The sequence below is a fragment of the Triplophysa dalaica genome, chromosome 21 (assembly GCF_015846415.1).
Source record: "Triplophysa dalaica isolate WHDGS20190420 chromosome 21, ASM1584641v1, whole genome shotgun sequence".
Taxonomy (NCBI): domain Eukaryota; kingdom Metazoa; phylum Chordata; class Actinopteri; order Cypriniformes; family Nemacheilidae; genus Triplophysa; species Triplophysa dalaica.
In genome coordinates this window covers 13,125,323-13,146,135 of record NC_079562.1, presented here as the reverse complement: position 1 = coordinate 13,146,135, position 20,813 = coordinate 13,125,323, and the positions used below count along the sequence as shown (strand labels likewise).

The 20,813-nt window shown below is 38.3% G+C and overlaps 1 protein-coding gene across 1 annotated transcript in view; it reads right to left on the bottom strand.

Moving 5' to 3' along the window:
- The window catches only part of grin3bb (glutamate receptor, ionotropic, N-methyl-D-aspartate 3Bb), a 60,200-nt gene extending 41,390 nt beyond the window's left edge, over window positions 1–18,810 (bottom strand). The window contains exon 1 of the mRNA XM_056735033.1: window positions 18,240–18,810. Within this exon, the coding sequence (XP_056591011.1) occupies window positions 18,240–18,698 (459 nt within the window). The 5' untranslated portion in view covers window positions 18,699–18,810. The remainder of the gene's footprint in view (window positions 1–18,239) is intronic.
- Window positions 18,811–20,813: the final 2,003 nt, after the last annotated feature.

Here is a 20,813-nt window from a genome sequence, read left to right as displayed (position 1 = left end):
TGATATCCAAAAATGAAAAAGCCTATAAATATGACCTTTAAAATAACATTATATTTACAAATGATTAAACTGAATTGCCTGTTCCTGGAATTTGAACGTTGTACCTTAAAAATGAAGTATATTGGGGTCTTCCTTGCGGACGGTTTACATTAGTTAAAAATGATCTAATAAAACATTTCAAATCAATATTTTGTGCTAAGTAACTTACTTATTATTATGATTGAAGACCCTCCACTTCATGCTAGGTCCTGATCACAATATTGGGGTTTATCATTGCGATAAACACTGAATGCTTGTACATTATCTCTTATTTACCCCTTAACAGACAGATTTTCTGTCAATCTCATATTAATCTTGAATACCTTAAGAGTAGTTTTGCATACTTCGTATCTTCGAAGAGTATTTAGTTTGATCACATTTATAAAAGATAGAGACAGCTTTACGATTGCTTCCAAAAACATACGGCTCGTGCGGGGGGGAGGGGTAGGCTGAACCAAAGCACGTGGGCACCCATTGACAACAAAACACAGACATCAGTTTCACTCACCGTATGTCCGGCATCTTTAAGTGCTGGGACGGCTCTATATATCAGTTTCAAACGATCTCCAAATCCAGCGTTATGTCCACAGTTTATATAACATTCATCACCCAAAAAACAAACAAACACCTGAACTTTGCGAACATATGCTCTCTCTCTCCTACACACAAGTGAAAGTTACGACTGTGCATGCTCCTTCTCTCCTGTGGCCATGCCGTATGCTTTTCCTGGGAAAATTGTCCAATAAGGGACAAAGAAAAGTTATTACAAAACAGTTTTATATGTTCGAAAAAAACTTTCCGAAACCTGTACGATCGTTGGGGGAGTTTATTGAGCACAGAAATACTATGTTAATACTACGTAATACTTGTGTTTTGACAAGTTGCCCATGTTAAGCACGAGAAGACAGCACATTTAACATTGTAAAGAAGTCAGAATGCATGACACACCGTTGCAGGGCCGAAAATCAAGTTTTTAATGTTGTTTATATGTTTTCAATATTGTAACGGAGTCTAAAGACAACAGCACATCAAGATTGGTATATTTATATAACTGGAACACAGATCTACACTTATACACTAAGATATACACTTAACACAACAACAAAAAACAAGGCTGAGTATATAAAGTGTCCATCGCTTAGAGTGGATCGCTTGCAGGTGTTGTGATGACAGAGGAGGGAAAGGTGAGGGATGATGGGAGATGGAGTTCAATGGGAAATGCGGGGATAAGCAGGACTTATATGCATTGAGACAGACCATGTGCAATTGTTTAATTTTAAACGTTTAATTTTATATTGCTCTATAAAACCGCAGATTACCAAAGAAAAGATAAAAATTACAGTTTGAAATGGCTAAGTTGCATATTAATTACTCTTGAATACACAAAGCTGAGGTGTAGGGTTATATTCAAGCTATTTTATGGCAGGAAAAATCCTTTTCACTGGAAAAAACGTTAAATATTTCAGCGATTAGTTTAAAGGGATGCAATTACCGAAGGGAGACTTTAAAATTTGTCACTATTTTACATTTACGCATTTGGCAGACCCTGGGTTCGAACACATGACCTTGGCATTGCTAGTGCCATGCTCTAACCACTGTGCCACAGGAAAGCTTACAAATTTAAACATTCCGATATTTTACTTCAATTAAAAATGTTTTAAGATCATAAAAACATTGCAGTCAGGTGACCCTAAACTTTCGAACAGTGCTCCCACAAAAACTTACCTCAACCGATGATGCACCTTTGAACCATGACGCTCATGTTATTCATTGTAGTGATTCCACTTGTCCTCCATCAAGTATCGAGAAGCTGATGTCACTGCACTGACACTGTGATTGATGAGAGCAAAGATCAACTCATGCAGCCCAGCGCTTCATTAGACAAAAGAGTGAATCCATCACGACAGACACAGACCTCGTTGAAGAGCGCAATGACAAAGAACCATGTCAAAACCTGATGTGAAGTTTGTCTTCATAGTGCAGTTCAAAAGGTGGAAGAATGATTCCCGCTCATGTAGAATAAAAAATTAATTGATAAGTCAAGGAACCTGACAGACTCCATGAGCATCAGATATATTACACCTGCTGTCATCACATGTGTGACCTCGTCTTGCGTCACGATGCAGAAAGGAAATAATAATGTTCTCAGGACTAGAAATCTTGCTTTAGAGTTGATACCAATTCCCTTCGCATGCAGTTTGATTGACAGGCGATCTGACCAATAAAAGAACACTGATATTATGTGAACAAGTGACTGCCCGCCGTTTTGTCCGACAAACAAACCGGTCCCACAGTAGAGGTTTGGTGATTAATATGAAAACATAGCTCTTTAATTATTGTAATAGTAAACAGGGAGATATATACCCAGCTTTAATGGACATTCACACTATAATGATAAACGATAACTAAGTTCATTATAAAAATCATTCTAAATGAGGAGAATAGCGAAGTTCAGATCACAACTATACCAATACAGATACAAGACACGATATTGTTGGAATTGTCAATGTATTAATTACAGATGGAAGCATTGGGGAAGTGTTGTTTTAAGGTGGAATATAACACTTATTGATATATTACTTACATATTACAAGTATGAGCAAGGTGGCAAGGTATGCTTTGTGTCCCTGTGATGTGAGCGTATCAAGTTCAGCCTCCAGAGAGCACCAATTGCAGTGACATTTTAAAGGAAAGACATTTTCAGCAATGAAGTTGCAAAGCCTGTCCTGTACGATCCTGTCCGTCCTGTTCTTAGATTGCCGTGTGGACAGGGTTGTGACAGTACCATGTCTCGTGTGTACGTTTTGTTTTGTGTGGAGACACGTGGCGGTATGCTTTAACATTTCGCCGAGTTTCTTCCTGTTTTCCATATAGCTCCGCCTCCTTGTTTCCCTGTTAATGTTTAACGTTAATCACCGGTCCCATCATCTGCCCGTTTAATGTTAAACTTGTCACCTGTCCGTCCCGGTCCTTTTGTAATCTCACCTCGTTAGTTTCCTCATATTAAATGTCCCTGATTCCCTTGCTGTTCGGCGGTTCATTGTATGAACATGTGTGCGCTGTTTCTTGTCTTGCCCTGCGTTACCCTTCCTGACATTCTTGTGAATTTCATGTTTTTTTGACGCAAATTAAATTAAATTACATGATTTCGCCAGCAGCTGATTGGACCGATTTGACCCAAATATCATATCTATCAAATCACCGTTATTTTTATATTTCTTATTTGCCAATGAGGTCTATTTTTTATTTGCGCTGAAGTAAAATAAAATAAAAAAAAATATGAGGCCCCTAAACATGTGGGCCCCTTGGCAACAGCCTTGGCAAACCTGTGTGTTAATCCACACCTGCCACCACACGTGGGTTCAATGGAGGGTCATTTCGTTTTTTGGGAATGTTTAACCTGCAAGATCAGTGATATACAGTGCTCGAGCTGATTTTGTCAAGTGGTTGATGTCTTCAGGACAACATATTTTGCTGACCTAAGGACATCATTTTTATAAATAAAACCTAAACCTAAACCCACACCAAACCCCAACCCTAACCATATCTTACCCCTAAGATCAGAGGGAAATGATAAGTGAAAAAAAATAGTCTAGAAGCACCTAATCCTGTTCGGAAGATTAAATTTATTTCTGAAATCTGATTGGTTGATTTAAATATTGTCCCAGGGTCAACATGATGTTGTCCTAAGGATATCAACCACTTGGCAAAAACAGGAGGGCGGAAAAACAGAAGTTATGCTGGCTACAAACAAGGACCGCTAGGGTCGATTAAGTTAGCTAACAACAGAGTTGACTTACCCTTCCAATGACGACAAAGCAGCCAGGTTAAAGCCGGAATACTCCAAAGTTGAATATCCATTACAAAATTCACGTCCATTTGTACCACTCCAGGCTAGTCTAGGACGATGAAAAGTTGATGACGTTGTTGTAGATATTAGAATCCTGCAGGTCAGGAAAGCTATCCGTTTCTTTATTGATACATGTTAAAAGCACCCCGGGGACATAATCGGGATCTGTTATGTTTAATCGATTAAGTTTTGCTAGCACAGGTCTATGTCTTTTGAATTAAAGTGCGCACTGAACTCTGTTGCCTTGAAACTCATGCTGGCGCCATTCAATTCTTCCCGGCTATTCTTGCCTGCTAGCATGCCAGTGTAAACAGAAAAGGTCACGTGTCACAGCTCTATGGGGGTGAAAATGATAGATTTTTATTTTATGCCAAAAACCATTAGGATATTAACTAAAGATCATGTTCCATGAATATATTTAGCATAATTCCTAACCTAAATATATAAAAACTATATTTTTGTGTTTGGATGGACTGCTACAGTGCCTCTGTAAACAACTTCAAAGAGAATTTTCTCAATAATTGCACCCTCAGATTCCAGAGTTTTAAACAGTTGTATCTCCGCCAAATATTGTCCTATCCTGAAAATCACATCAATAGATAGTTTAATTATTCACCTTTCATATGGTGTAAAAATCAGATTTTCTTGTCCATGGTCACATATTTGTTAGCAAAGTCTAGTCACAGCACGTCATGGTCAGTTTTAATACCTTACCTTATATGACATTGACATGTTTAAACAGGTTTTTTTGTCATTTTGATTTCTACTTGATGCTTAGACTGAACTGGTCGTTACTGTCAAATGTTTTATTGACTTAACAAGATGGCATGAACGTCTTAAAACATTTACATTTATGAACTGTAGTGCTATAGAATGGTTTGTGCATCAGTGATTTAAGTTATGTTGCGAGCTTGGCTTTGTGGGGAGCTCCTGCCGAAGAATACTGACTGAAGCTGTGACCTTTAATCTATTTAGGACAGTGAAAAGTTATTAAGTGAGATATATAGGGCTACAAAGGCAACATCTGTGTTAATTATTTTAAGTAGAGAAAACGATAAACATATATCACTTAAAGGGGAAAGATGCTAAAAGGTGACAACGCACCTGCAAAATGGATAAACCACATTTCTAGCAACAGAATATGGAGCGTAAGTCCACAATCAAGAGCGTAAGTTCTGAATTTAAATGAAGATTTATGTGTTTAACGCAGGCTAGGCTCCTGATATAAGTTGAAAGGTGGGCATTATATATATATATATACGTATATAGTGAACAGCACATGAGCTAAGACTGTCTCCCCATAAAAGGGAAACAGAAAATACAAATATTTCGAGCTGACTTGAATGTAGCATTAATTTTCTGATTGGGTGTTATGTGATGTGGGGGCAGGGAGGACGCAGAGTCGCTGAGAGAGAGAGTCGTGCCAACTCCGTTCACTGTAATGAATTTTTTTTTCACAGCAACGGCGGTTCACGGATCCTCTCTCTCAACGGCTCTTGTGGAGGCAGGGTGGGCAAAGCTTCTGATAGGGTGAGCAAAGCCCACCATGGCCCCCCTGTGGAGCCGGGCCTGAACGTTTAAAACATTGTGATTTCTTATTGAACAGCAATAGTTTGTAACTGTAGTCTTCAAGGCACAACAAAGATACACCTGCTCTAGCAGAAATAAACACTCTGTTTATTAAGGTAAACTATGTGCTGATTTAGTTACTATTTTAATTTATTCTGTCCGGTACATTAACTAAACTTTATAACATATTAACATGTTTATACATTCTGTGTCGGTAAGCAGTAGTCTATTGTCTTAAAGGGATACTTAACCCAAAAAATGAAAATTTCGTCATCATTTATTACACCCCTCTGATTGTTTCAAACATTGATTGGCAGATCCACCCCCCATTTACGGACATAGTAGGAAAAAATAAATACCACGGGAGTCAGTAGGGGATGAGATCTTACTTTCTTCCAAATATCTTCCAGGAGAACAAAGAAATCTATACAGGTTTGGAACAATCACAGGGTGATTAAATGTTTTTTTTTTACTCATTTTTAGGTGAAGTACTGTATACCTTTAACCGTGAAAGTTTCTTCAATTTTAATTACGATTTTTTACATGACAAGACTGAATATTTAACCGAAACCAATCTATAATTTTTTTGTTCAAATTCACTGTGATACACTATATTACTGTATAGCTTTTAATAATTCAATTGAATTCTGTTGAACCCACAACCTGTATAAAGAGTCAAGGGCCTACATAATTTTAATGAATTTATATTCCTTGATCTCCATTTATTGGTAACCACAAGAAACATGCTACAGATAATGTTTGATCTAAATTGATAAATGCATAATATGTGAATAATACATTGTATTGAGACAGCCTTATGGCCTGAAGGAGTACTGAGTACTGCAGAGGACACAACATTACACAAATGAGTTTCACTGATCTGTGGTGTTCTGTTTCAGAGCTGTGTCCAGTACTCGAATTGAAGGGGGGCTGGGGGGGTCCGGGACCCCCCATAAGGCATTAGGGACCCCCTTAAGAAGTAAAAAATGGACTTTGGGGGGTCCCTCAGATATTTGTATTTGCGTAAAAATTATAATGACAAATGTGATTAAATTTATGCAATGGATGTGGTACATTTTCTGAATTAATCTTTTACAATAATTTATATTACGCTTGTTTATTGTTGTCATGTTCTTCTATGTTAGCCTGTTTTAAATATAATAGTATATAGTGTTGCATATTATTATCAAATACTGTTTATTGTGCATTTTGTATCAATTGTATATTGCGAGACTAACCCCCACCAAAAAAAGGCTTATGAGGGGGACCCCCCATAAGACTTGGTTCAATTCGAGCACTGGCTGTGTCCACCCATGTAATGCATTTGTGCCTTTTCCTGCTCTGCAATTTTAAAGCTCACAGTACTTTATGTAAACATCAAACTTATGTAGAGATCGGAGTAAAGTGGTTTGCTCTTCTGTATTAGTATTAAGTTATATTTAAATGAACTTGTTTTATTTAGTAGGTCAGTGCAAGACGCTGCGCAGGTTTTCCTTAATGATCTGGATGTTATTTATATTCTGGTTTCTTGCCTCTCTCTCTAATCAGTATTTTGGTCAGTTTTAAGGGGATTGATTTATGACAGTTTCGTGAAACAATGATGGTAAAACATCAAAATAAAATTTGTTCAAATTTTTGGACAATACACAATAACAGCAATATACGAATGAATTATCCTCATCATTACCTCAGGCTGTGGCATCTTCATGTTTACTGATGATACAAATCAATCTACTGTGATCTACTGTGCGAGATGTCATTAAGTTGTAAATCTAAAATTTCAGAGGTGAAGATGTTAAAGTTAATTGTTATTTTATTCATTTGTCTGTTTTTCTTCCTCTCAGGTGTCAGTGAAGCCTACATCAGTGCTATGTGGCAGCTGAAAGGTAAAAGGATTTATTTTTTAGTGTTTTTCTAGTGTTGTACTTTTATGACTTGTTATTGAACTTAAAAAAAAACTGAATATGGTCCTGAAACTGTCAACCTGCAGTACTTAAGGATCATACAACTGGGATTTACACAAAATCACTATAGTCAAAAAGCAAAACATTTTCTCTTGTGCTCTGCTAAGGTAAGAAGCTCAAGAGGGTTTGGAATATCATGGTCAGTAAATCATCACATATTACAGATTAAAATGGGCATTTTTCTTTGTTTAAATAAATGTAAATACATTATGCAGTGAGGTGGGGTTGCCTTATTTCATAATTATTTTACTTTGTTTATGTTATACATATCACACTCAGATGTTACATAAAATGAAATTTAATTATTTTGTGTTTTGTCTGACATTTTTGCATGTACGAAATAAGTATTTAAAGGAGAATCATGGTGTTGTGTCCGTGTTACGAAATATTTTTATAGTATAATGTGTTATATAATAATACTAATAATAGCAATAGTTATAATAATACTTCTGAAATGGGGAATAGAGAAGGGTTCCAAAAGGAACTCTGCTGGTTCTTTAATTCACCTTTAAAGGGATAGTTCACCCAAAAAAGAACATTATGTCATTGTCAATATGTCACCTGTATAAATTACTTTGTTCTGATGAACATAGAGAAAGATATTCGGAAGAATGTTAGCAATTTTCAGTTCTGGAACATCATTGACTACCATTGTAGGGGGAATTAAATGGTTGTCAAATGTGCCCAAGAACTGATTATTTTTCTCAATTCTTCAAAACACCTCATTTTGTGTTCAACAGAACAAAAAACATACAATATAGTTTTTCTAACTATGCTAGTCGATGTCGTCTCAGAACTGAAATTTTGTTACATTCTTACAAATATCTTTCTCTGTGTTTAACAGAACAAAGAAATGTTAACAGGTTTGAAACAATCTGAGTGTGAGCTTGTGTCCTCAGTTAGAGTCTGTAATGAAATACAGTTATTCAGTGTTCAGTATACAGTCCTGCTCAAACGTGATGTCCAGCTTTGGTCAGCTAAAATGTATTGGAATTAAATAGAGATCAATTAACAACGCTATATTCATGTTGCATAGACGTCCTCGAGCCATAATCTGAAGCTCAGGCTTTGAAAATGTAAAGAGAAAATTATACACAACAAATGATTGCATCATACATCAGCAAAATGGATACAAAATATTCATACACAAGAGGATCAAAATATTATCTATGCTTTGTTTCCTGTGAGCTTTTGTTTAATAAAACCCATATCCTCTAAAATGCTGTAGTTTGCCTTTTGCCAAATAAAAGTGTGATGTCCATTCTGTACCACACACATCATATTCGGATGGTTTAACCTAACCTGAGGGAGCATTAAAAGCAAACATTGTCCAAATGTACCCCATTATACATCCATTTCAGCTAGTACTGTATATAGAAAAGAAATATAAAACTACGCAAATGACCAATTATATAATATATAATAATATAAACCCTAACACACCAAACATTTATCACAAAATTGTTTCCTTCAAAGATTATTATAGATTCATTGATGTATTATGATGAATGTTTCTTTGTCTTCAACATGTCACAGAGACTTGAAAGACACACATTAAAGTGTCTTATACTGGTCAGGGGGTCTGTACAGGTACTGTAAGTATGTCCATTCATTATAACTAGTATCGTGAGCCTACATCCAGGCAAAGATGTGTGAATCATGTGTTGTATGCAGCAGGGGGTCAGCGAGAGGTGAGCTGCTGTAGTCTTATATAGTATAAAAGTATAAAATCAAAAGCCCAAATTAAAGCTATTTGTAAGAGGAACCACATTTGCTCAGGTTCAGGATCCATGTCTCTGTGTTAATAATAAACCCTGTTTAATGATCAAGATCTGGACTCCTGGGGATACAGATGTGTTATCTGGGGTCCGCTGGCTCTGATGTGCCTTCATTATCCAATGCTGTTGTGCTCTTGGGTAAGATCTCCACAGGTGTTAACATGGCAGTATCTGTGTTTCCCAAACCAAAATACACAAGACTTGACTGTTCCTGATATCGATCTGCTACCTTACATCCCGACCAGCGGTCGGTCTTGAGAAGTGGCTGATTGAAATGCTCCCCAATCATCTGTCATCACACCGACCATCCTTTGCTACAATTGGGTCACAGCTTCCCCGCTCTAGCAGCGCCTCTGTCAAGACCCCTGATGCAGAAAACAGGCAAAAGCGTGCGCTGCCTACAGCATATGCCTTCCAACGTATAAAAAACAGAGGCTCTGATCAGAAAATGGCGGTCACGACCCGAACAGGAGAAGCTCGGCTTGACAAAGAGTGCGCTAATATCAGACACTGTGCTGAGAGACGAGGCTTTGGCAGGCACCTCCATCCCTGCGAGACTCTGGAGGCTGATGCTTGCCAAAAGATAGTTTGCAGTCAGAGGGAAAAACAAAGGATAAGTTTTAAAGTAGAATGAGAATGCAGGACTCATCTCATTCCGGAAGCTGCCAGAGCCTACTCAGCCAAACTCATTCATCGGGAAGAGGAATTGATGAATATGGAAGTGGATAAATAGATGAGAAAAGGAATCAATGAGACATGGAGTGGATGAACAGAGAGAACTTCAGGATTACATCGGTGGAGGACTCCATGAGTTGGTTCACCCAAAAATAACAATTCTGTCATCTTTTATTTGCCCTCATTTCATTTAAAACTTTGGGAAAACACTAAAGAAGATATTTTGAGAAATGTCTCAGTGGTTTTGTGTCCATACATTGGAAGTTAAGAAGGGCCATTGTTTTTTGGTTAGCAACGTTTTTCAAAGTGTCTTCTTTTGGGTTCTACAGAAGAAGGCAAGTCATGTAAATTATGACAGATCATTTGTCGTGGTCTAACACTGTGTCTACACCAGACGCGACACGACATGACAAAAGACATTGGAAGCGCATTATAACCAATTACCATTTCAAATATGGTCCACACTGGATGCGGGGTTAGAAACGGGGTTAGAGAATGGTTAGAGACTCGGATTTGTGACCAGAAGGTTGCTGGTTCGATTCTCAGGGCCGGCGGGTAATGACCGAGGTGCCCTTGAGCAAGGCACCTTATCCCCACTTGGTCCCCAAAGCTCTGCAGTGATAGCTGCACACTGCTCCTGGTGTACATGTTTTCACGTGGGTTAAATGCAGAGGTCACATTTCGAGTACGGGTCACCATATCTGACAAATAGTTCACTTTCTTGCTATTCACTTTCATTGTGTGCAAAAGAGAAGTAAACTTTTTTGTTCTCAAAAATAAAGTCATATGGATTTGGAAGGAAATGAGGGTGAGTAAATGATGAAAGAATTTCCATTATAAAATGAACTGGCCCATTAACACCAGGTCACATGGTAACTGCTTCAGCTGTGAGGTGCTTTAGAAAAGAAGCATCATCTAAATGACTGTGAACAGTGAGTAGATGAATCTCTGGTCATGAACCCTCAATTATCAAAGCATGTGTCATGGCAGAGTCCTGCACGGGCCGAAGTGCCCAAAGTACCTTTTTTTAAGGTATTACACAGTGGCAGGATCAGTGCCCAGATAGGAGTATTTCCTTGGACAGAAAAAAAAATTCAGGTAAGACAAATAAGTGTTTTTATCAAAATGTATAAAATGTATTGAAATGTTCTTTAAGTAATTATTTCGTTTTATTTTTTATATTTAGGACTATGCTCTTATCTCAAGACAGCAATCCAGTTAAATGACCAAAGACCAACAACATCACATTAAGTAAACACATTTCAAAGTGTATTTGTTAATATTTATCTGTAAATTATTTTGCAGCATACTTAAATCATATGTTATGTCTGTTGTCTTATAACTATAGATAGATATTATGTATTTTAAAAGCTGTCGTACAAATTACTGTTACTTGTTACAAACCTGTTGCAAGTTTTTATTCTTTCTATTATTTTATTTTGACAGTTGTTGAAGCAAAATAATATACCGTTATTGTGTGCTGTTTTACCATAAATGAACAGAATTTTGAGTATGCATTCCTCCTTTATATATGAATATATAATTAACTAGCTGACGTTGTTACAACGGTATGTTTACCTAATCTGACCACCAAATTTTCGTTGTCGCTACATAATCTAGGTGTGTTGTTACAACTGGAAAAGTGAAATTCCTGGATTTGTTGCCACAACGTGACTTCGTTATGTTGTTAGTAAGTAACCACCATGTTCTTATGGGTCGTGGATACTTACTGACAACGTCAAAAAGGTATTTTCCAGGTGTCAAAATGTAACTATTTACGTTGCCACAACAAAAGTTTGGTTGTCAGATTACGTTACAGTTAACGTATCACGTATTATGGTTAGCTGGGGTCTGGTTTGATAAACCCGCACCCAACTCTACCCATTCTATAACTCATGTCCATCAGTTGCATGCGATTGTCTACAAGGCTCAATGATGCAAAGCACGTTGCAACAAGAAACCAGCTCTTCAGACAGAGTTTGAACACTATTTGAAACTATTTAAACAAATATTGCAAAAATATTATTATCGTGAACAAAAGTATTGTGGACAAAACAAATGAAAAGCCAATTTTTTAGCTAATGCTATCACTGAGAAAAAATAATAGTACATTTCATTTATTATATATTTTCTAAATCAATATGAAAATTTGATTTTTAAATCCAAATTTTTCAACTTTTCTGCATTCAAACTTAAGCACTTATAGTTCTAAGTAAAGTAAGCAATAAGATATGAGGGGCTAGTGGTTTATTGTGGATAAATTACAGCTGAAGGGCGTTTGTTTGGCAAAGTGGACCTCTCGTACCTTATTGCTTTTATAAAACAGTTACAATTCAATATTACTGCCACGAACATCAAAATACATCTCTACATGTACTCACACATATTCATTTAGTGGAGCATCTTTTATTTTAATTCTATTAATGCAGTGCAGCGTCTCTAAACGCTGCCCTCTCGCAGTGACTTGTGGGTAATGTCAACAGATTTGCACATTGAATTTTCACCAGAAGGAGTAGACCATCTGGGTACTTTTGGAATACTCAATTCAGTTTACTATGATTTGGGACATACTAATTCTATTTTCGAACACTATTTAGGACGGATAGAATGCGGATTGGGAAGCAGCAGTTTCATTCAGGTTGCTAAGGGTTTTTACTAAGGGAGCAAAGTGATACACAGAATTGTTTGGTGAAGCGGTCGTGAATAAAACACTATTGATCAATAAGAGTCAAGCACTGGAAAGTAAATAATGTTTCTTGTTTAGACACATTACTGTTAAACTGGAGAGGCCTATAAACAGCTGTAATGAATGAACATTTACTCTTTCACGGCGAGACAGTTAAATTTGATTCTGCTGCTTAATCTGATCAAATTGAAAGACTGTGGGGGTGATAAATGATTCACTCGCTCTGTGTCTTTTAAGTATAGTATCAAACCTTGGACGCTCGTGGGTAGATGTTTTTTTTGCTCATTTAGCAAACAGGTAATATTTCACGGTCATTACAGACTTCTTTAATGCCAGACGGGGAACCAATTCAAGCCCCTAGAAATGTCTAGTCAGCAGAGGGATGGCAGCAAGGCAGCGCATTTGTGAAAAACACATCCAGAACAGCCTGTTAAGGCAACATTGTTGCTTTTAATCCAATTTATACTTGCGATGTGAATTAGTGAACATGTCATGTGCTTTTTGTTTCGCTAAGAGGAAGGTTTTCTTTTTGGATAATCCACGCAATTAAGCAGCATATGTTCAAACATTCCTTGACGATGTGTTTGGAAATCATTTGGGTTTTTACATAAAGCCTGTTTACATTTATAGCGGCCGAAAACATTCCCACAGCAGCCCCCCTGTCGCTTCCAAACCTAAGAGGTGAAAATCTCCCAGAGAAGTCGAGTACCCAGAAGGCAGTGCTGCCTATCACTGTCTCGCACCTGTGCACTGCTATAACTTATCTCTCTCCTCCTCTACAGCTTCCCTATTCTGGGACTCCAATTCTGAACTTATCAAGTCGCTGTTGATCAGGTCTGCCCGGACGCAACACAGCGAGCGATCGCCACAGATGCAGACGGGGAGTGCGTCAGGTAGAGGAGAATTACGCAACCGCTACGGTTGGGGATGTGGAGAGCAGAGCTTGTAAATCACGAGCATGTCTTGTAATTCCTTGACCGTTACACCGGTCTCTGCAAAATGCAACGTGTCAGATTGCTGTTAATACTTTCATTACATTTAATGGAGCTTGAAGGATGATTAATGCAGATCAATGTTGATTTTATTTTCTATTTTCAGAATAAAATACGGAGGCAGTTTCCAAGGTGTTAGCTGGTGGCTGCTTGAACTCTGCTACAGATTATGAAATAAATAAATGTTCATATGTTTACATTACAGAATTACAAAATTGAGTGTTATGTTATTATTATCTTAGAATGAGCTTTTTCTATCTACATACATACATCTACATACTTTGAAACAAATGTATAGTATAATGCAATGTAAGTTGCTTTGGGTAAAAGTTTCTCCCAAATGCATACATGTGAATACAGATGTAATATGCCGAAGGTCAATTTACATGGAATTTCTCATGTTGTTTCTACAGTGCCCCTTAACGGACAAACTGCTCTACAGATTGCGTTTTGTTACTACATTATCTCTCTCAGCAAAAACATGATGACATCTTAGTCCTGTGTCAGCCACCGCAGTGCTTTGAAAGGGAGGGGGGAGTGAGCCGTTGGTTGCAATTCACAACCTCACCACTAGATGCCGCTACATTCCATACACTGAACCTCCAATATAAAGTTCTTGTCCAGAATTTGATCAAACTTTATGCTGCGAAGACACAATCAGTGAAGTTAAACCGAAGTGCATCATTTCCCTCTGGTTCACATTAGCACTGAGGTGCCTCGCGGACTGTAGCATGTGCTACAGAGATACTGTGACAAAGTGAAGTGTACAGGTCGTGGAGGTGGTGTATACAGCCCATTAACAGCGAGTAAGGCAGCATGCGCTCTCTCAACACACCGTATCCCTCTTTCAGATAACTGGCTCTTGGAATTGTGATTAAATTCCTATCGATTTTTACACCACGCTAATCTCTGTGTCATAAACGGTTACATTCCAGCATATTGAAAATGGAAGAGTAATTTATGAGAAAAACTGGAGATATTTCGGTTAAAACCAAGAATAAGATTAAATCTCAGAGATAGTTTACAATTCAGTCATCATTTATACAAATCTTGTCATTTTAAACCTGTATGACTTTATTTATTCTGCAGAACACAAAGGAAGATATTTTGTAGAATGTTAATAACTGAAGAATGGCGCTACCCATTCACTTCTTTTGTATGGACAGGACACAAAACATGAGTCAATGGGTTTGGCTATTAACATTCTACAAATATCTTCTTGTGTGTTCTGCAGAAGAAAGAAAGTCATAAAGGTTGGAAAAATCAGGAAAGTGGGTAAGTGATGACAGCATCTTTATTTTTGGGTGAACTATCCCTTTAAAGCTTTTAAATACTGCAAATGTTTCTGAAATTATTCTTTCTGAGCAAGATGTGACATTACAGAATTTGTGTCATACTACCTGTTCTTTTCAGCATCTACAGGAGTAGATGGTACCTAAATTCACCACTAGCCAAGCTGAAAACAACATTATATAAAACTCACAACTAATACAGATGAGACGATCTGGACATCTCAGTTATTCAGTAGTTCATGAAAGTCACTCCTGTTTAGATCCTTTGTACATTTTTTGTAACTTTTGCATAGATTTCAGCATTACAGAGCCCAGGGTATCCTCATAGTGTGCACATATTCATGCTTACTATATTTTTGATAAATTCCGATATGTGCATGGGCCCTCGCGCACACATTTAAGTGCCAACATTTAAACATCAAGCCGCAGACATTTATGCACCTTGCTACCAGAAAGTTTGAAACTGCTTGATTATTCATTGTTCAACTCTATTGATATTTGTCGTTCTTTCAAATAAAACAATTGTTTTAACAAGATGTGTAAGAACAGCAGGAAAGTGAATCTTTAAGCTCCTGAGAGATGAGACAGTGTATTCACCATAAGCTAATTGGTTACCTAAATGTTCACCTTGCAATTCTGGTTTTGAGATGTGTTCTATAGCAATAAATTACCATTGAATTGCTGATCTGAATATTAAGCCGCGAATCAGCACAAAGGTTATGCTTACATGCAATTCGTGACTTAAAAGATGCTGATTCTGTGTGAATTATATGTGAACTTCTGCGGTTTACTTATCGGTTCTGTAACATAAGCTTCTGCCATTTTGGAAGCATGTTTGCTTTAGTTATTTTAAGGAGAAACTGTATTTTACAATCTAGAGTTAAAAATTCATCGAGCAGGTAATAGTCTACGGTGCTGCCCGTGGATGACCTTTAAATCTCCCATATTTTGTGTTACGCAAACTAAATGTAGGACCTTTGGGAATGAACTGTGTGAATTATCAAAAGGGCTTTGGCTTGATAATCTAATGCTGTGAAAAGTTCCCTATCAAAGGTGAACTTGAATGCCGAGCTGCCTATTTAGCAACGGGCTTATTAACAATTCATGAACTGGATGGTGATAAATGTTATGGTATTGTGATAAAGTGTGATCAAATGAAGCAACGGTTTTATTAGGTCTGCAACAGCTGCGGCGGCTTTAGTGTCAGCGATTGAAAGCTTTAACAATTTGTGTTTAGACTCACGTTAATGCAAGGGAGTGCATTGCTCTTCCTTATTGTGTATTTATGCGTAGCATAAATCTAGCAACATCTATACAAACTCTGCTGTGTAACAGTGGGATGGATTGTCCCTTTCAATTGATGGCATCCCTCTGCTTATTCCTGCAAATTTCTACTTTAAATTAGAGTTTGATAGAATAACATTTGTTGTTTCACAATTTCAGTTTTTCTGTGATTCCAGATGGACTCCAAGCCTGGTAGGTTACAATTCTGTTAGTAAGCTATATTTAGGTACAAAACCTTTAGAGATCTCGGCTCTCCGCATGGAGCTCTGGACCTGTAACAATTGATAAACAGAACACAAAGCAAAAAGCAGACTGCTGAAGAACACACATTTCTCCTCAAACCACAAGATTAGCAGATCAAGGGACACTGGGAGATCCAAGCAGCCGGGAGCTCCAGAGCATCCCATAAGCCCTACAGCGGCGGCCCGTATTATCACCCTGCCTTCATATTCTGCCCGAGCGACATCGCACGAACGCTCCGAGCTTTTAGACTGATTGGCAGATTGCGGGGGAGACACGGAAGAAGGTTTACAGCCTTCACTGTGAGATGATATCTGTCTGATCTCCCGTGAGTTGTCCGATGTCAGCGTGATGACTCAGACGTGGTTGAGAGCCTGTCTGTAATCATTCAACCAATGGGTGGATTGCACCATTTTTACATACAGTATATGGAAGCTGTTGCTTTAACCTCGAAACGCGGCCTTGGTACATGCACAAGCAGAGATCAAAGTGTCTTCATTTATTGATTTTTTTATTAGACCACTGAAATATTTTTACAGTTAGTCTCTGAAGTGATTTTAATGGATGGATATTAGACAAGACAAATGTATGCATTTCCCTAGCTGGCTGTAAGATTTACTGTATTCTTTCAGCCTTTTAATTTCTTAAAGTACCTTGTGATGTAAGCACTTTTCAACCGGCCATGCGTGCCAAATCCTCCAGCACGCATGAAGCTTCTTGACGCAGCCAGACAGGTGCAAAATATCAAATGCTGTGTATTTGAATGGACTCTATAGAAATATTGGATGTGTCTATTGTACTACTTCATTAAATAACAGCAAGCCAAAAATATAAATATATTTACAGGCAAACAACATTGTTGAATATATGCTGTCAAATTGTAATTCAATGCTATTTTAACCACCTAATGAGCCATGGTCCCTTAACTCAAGCATTTTACCACAACATCTCATTGATTTGACCGTCATGAACCGAAGAGGTGGCGCACAAACCATCACAGAGTCTGCAATACTTCAGTGAACACAAGCACGAGAAATATTCTCTCTTATGGCAGATGCGTTTCAAGAGTCAAAACACAAACTTAACACAGCTAAGGTGATGTGTCGTGACCTGAGGAAATCATCAAAATGCCATCTCAAAATATATAAAAAAACATCAAAGAGAGCGAAAACATTAATATGAAAAGTCATATGTTAGGTTCATCTTAAACATGGTGGTTTAACAGACGGTCTTACGTAAAATGTTACACAAGCACCTTGAATTGACGGGGGAAAGGGGACTGTTTGGAAATGTGGTTGTCGTGTTGTGTCTTGCTATTTTACTGCTTTATAACGCGTATTTTCATTTTTGTAATCCATAAAACATCGAATAAAGCCTTTACGACCAGATTTTTTTTTCAAGGACGCACAACCGCAAAGACAAAACTTGTTTGTGAATATTAAGCAGGCAAGAAAACGCTATTCTCACCTGTTAGTTTGTACACACTATAAAATTGAACAGCCCTCATTCCTAACTACAACAAACAAGCGCACTGTTTGCTCCAAATGACCACAGAATCGTGGAAACGCAAGAAAAAGCGCACCTGGCAACAGTTGAACAGTGCGTAAAATGAGCTCGGATTTAATATTTAATACACAAGTTTGTGATAACTCTACATTCAACCATCCAAAAGAATATAATTCATACGTATTCGAAGGCAGGAAACATACGCATGTAGCCTGGGTCATCTGAAAGGTTCGCGCGTAAAAGCCTCACATGTGTAAGTTATGGAGGTGTAGCCTATTGCGCGCTGGAAAAACTCACACAATTAACACAATCTACTAAAAAGCTTAAGATAAGAAAGGTTTGCAGATTTAATTAAACGCTTTACCTTAGTTTTGAGAGGTTCCCCGTGTTCAATGATGCTTATAAAAGGAATTTCCAGAAAAGAGGACATAAATTCCATTTGTACTATTTCCTCCTGCGTCTGCGGAAAGGCGAGAACAGCCGAGACCCCTTGGACCACTATATCCTGACACACACACCTGAAGAGCGACTCGGGGTCTCCGCTCGGGGCTTCCCGAGCCACCATTTCCAGGCTCAAGTTGTACGGCAGAAAGTTGTTCCCGCTTTCGGCGAGACCGTTGAGGGCGCGGTTGAGAGCCGCCCGCACCCGGACCGGCTGGCGGGGAGGCAGGAGGGCACCCAGGCGCACGGTGTGTCCTATCCGCGCTAGGATGTGACAGGGCTGCGGGTGAGAGTGAGCGGGCTGGACGAACAGGGTATGGAGAAGGAATATTTGCGATCCCAAATAAAAGTATGCCAAGAATCTGTGGAAGATGAAATTCATCCTGCTTCACTCTCAAAGGTGGTGATGTGGCATTGTCAGATGATAGCATTGCTCGCCTTGTTTTCTGGTCTTTTCTATAATGTCCTTTATTATTTTTTTGTGCAGGATGGTGTATAAGGAGTGATCTATGGAGTTACTGTGTGAATGTGATACTCTGCACGGGAGAGGAGGGGGTTCGGGAAAGGCGGGGATGTCGTTGCGTTCACACCCAAAGAAGCGCCGGAGAGGCGGTAATGGTATCATTAAAGAACTGCGCGGGAGATGCACTATAAACACGATGCCTTCTCCATAAAACATCTTTCAAACACAAGGGCGTGTTTATTACTGGTTATTCGTCCTAAGAGGGGTTAGTTATTTTCTAAATATTAAAAAAACTACAAGGAACAACATTTCTTTATAAAATATGTAACTTGTAAGGCTTCACAAGGAGGCATCAAACTAACAAATCTACACGTGTTAGGTGCTTTTCTGTTTTGAGTGTACAGTACAATACACACACAGTTATCCTGGGATTTGTTTCAATAAATGAATTAAATGAATTCATGCATTACATTAAATATTCATGTGTGATGATGTGAACGAAAAGAAAGACAGCAGGTGGACCTGAGGATCAAGGGCTTTGACATGGCCTGTCATGCAAAAAATGGAATCCAATGATGGTGGACCGAAGCCCTGGCCAATCACATACAAAAATGAAGAACTAGAATATCCTTAAATGTAAATATAACCCGAGATGTCCCTTATTTATTCATCTCAAGCAATAAAAGGGTTAACTCAACGGAAACGCATCCAGCCGCTGGTTATATTTCTCTGCTGGTATTAAAATGTTAAGCTGAATGAAAGGTCAGCATTATTTCACAATAAATAAAGATTAAAGGTTGTAATGTTGCCAAATAAAAGGCCAGTCAGCGAATATGCTACCGAGGGTAGAGAATACCATCAGCTGGGTTTACTTGTCTGGTCAAGATGGTGTGGATTGTGTTTCTTAAACAATGAGAGCCAGTTGACAACAAGGACGGCTTAGCGTTTGACTTGCCAAACTCTGTCATCTCTGGGCACTAGTAAATCCACAACCAATATAAAAAGGATGAAAGCTAATACAGCAACAAGGACATGTCATAATGAACCTATCCTAGTCACTTCATCTCGTTTTTTTTCTCAATAAAGATTCTTATTTTAATATACTCCCAATTGGGTTGGCTCACGACGTGGTCGAGGTTACACAAACATTCAGTCTTATTAGAAGTCCCTCTGCAGCAGCTGTCACACGAAGCATTTTCTGTGTGCCGCAACTACCCCAGACAATATTACAGGGACGGTATTGATCACTGTACTGTATCAACTGATCTGAGACGCTCCCCTTAGGAGTTCTGCTCATGGATAATACATGTGACTGAAGGTAAACACTGGACCGCTGGCCCTTTCCTTTTAAAAGGAAATCCAGGTGAGATTAACAAGAGGGTTGTGCTGTGATACGAAGGACAAGAGCAATGAAACGAAAAGCTTTATCTCAACAGGAAATGAACAAGCAAGAGTAAATATGCAGACGTCCGTCAGTGATTACATCGCACCTGCGGCACACAGATAACTGGAGGCAAAATGCTCTTGTGGGTCCTTGTTAATTTCACAAACCTTTTGATACGCAGGGGGAGTATTGAAGCACTCTTAAGAGTCTCAGGAGGGTGTTTTAAAACCCTCCTGAGTGAGTCTCGCGAGTGGCTTTCAGGAAACTCGTATTTACACGTTCCAGTTACTGGAACGTGTAAATAAAAAACCTGCATTACTGTGTCATACAGGTGGGATGCGGTTGACATGTTACCTGATGACGAAGTTGGAGAACTTTTAACTTAAAAAATAAAATCAACAATTCGAAAATTGTCTGTAATGGCACATGACATTAGACTTAAAGGGATAGTTCAACCAAAATGAAAAATTCTGTCATCATTTACTCGCCCTCAGACATTTATTTTTGTCTTTTTTCACAAAGGAAGATATTTGTAAGAATGTCTGTAACCGTGCAGATCTTGCCCCCCCATAGTATTTATTTTCCCTACTATTTCCCTACTAAATGGGGGGGCGAGATGTGCTCAGTTACTGACATTCTAACAAATATCT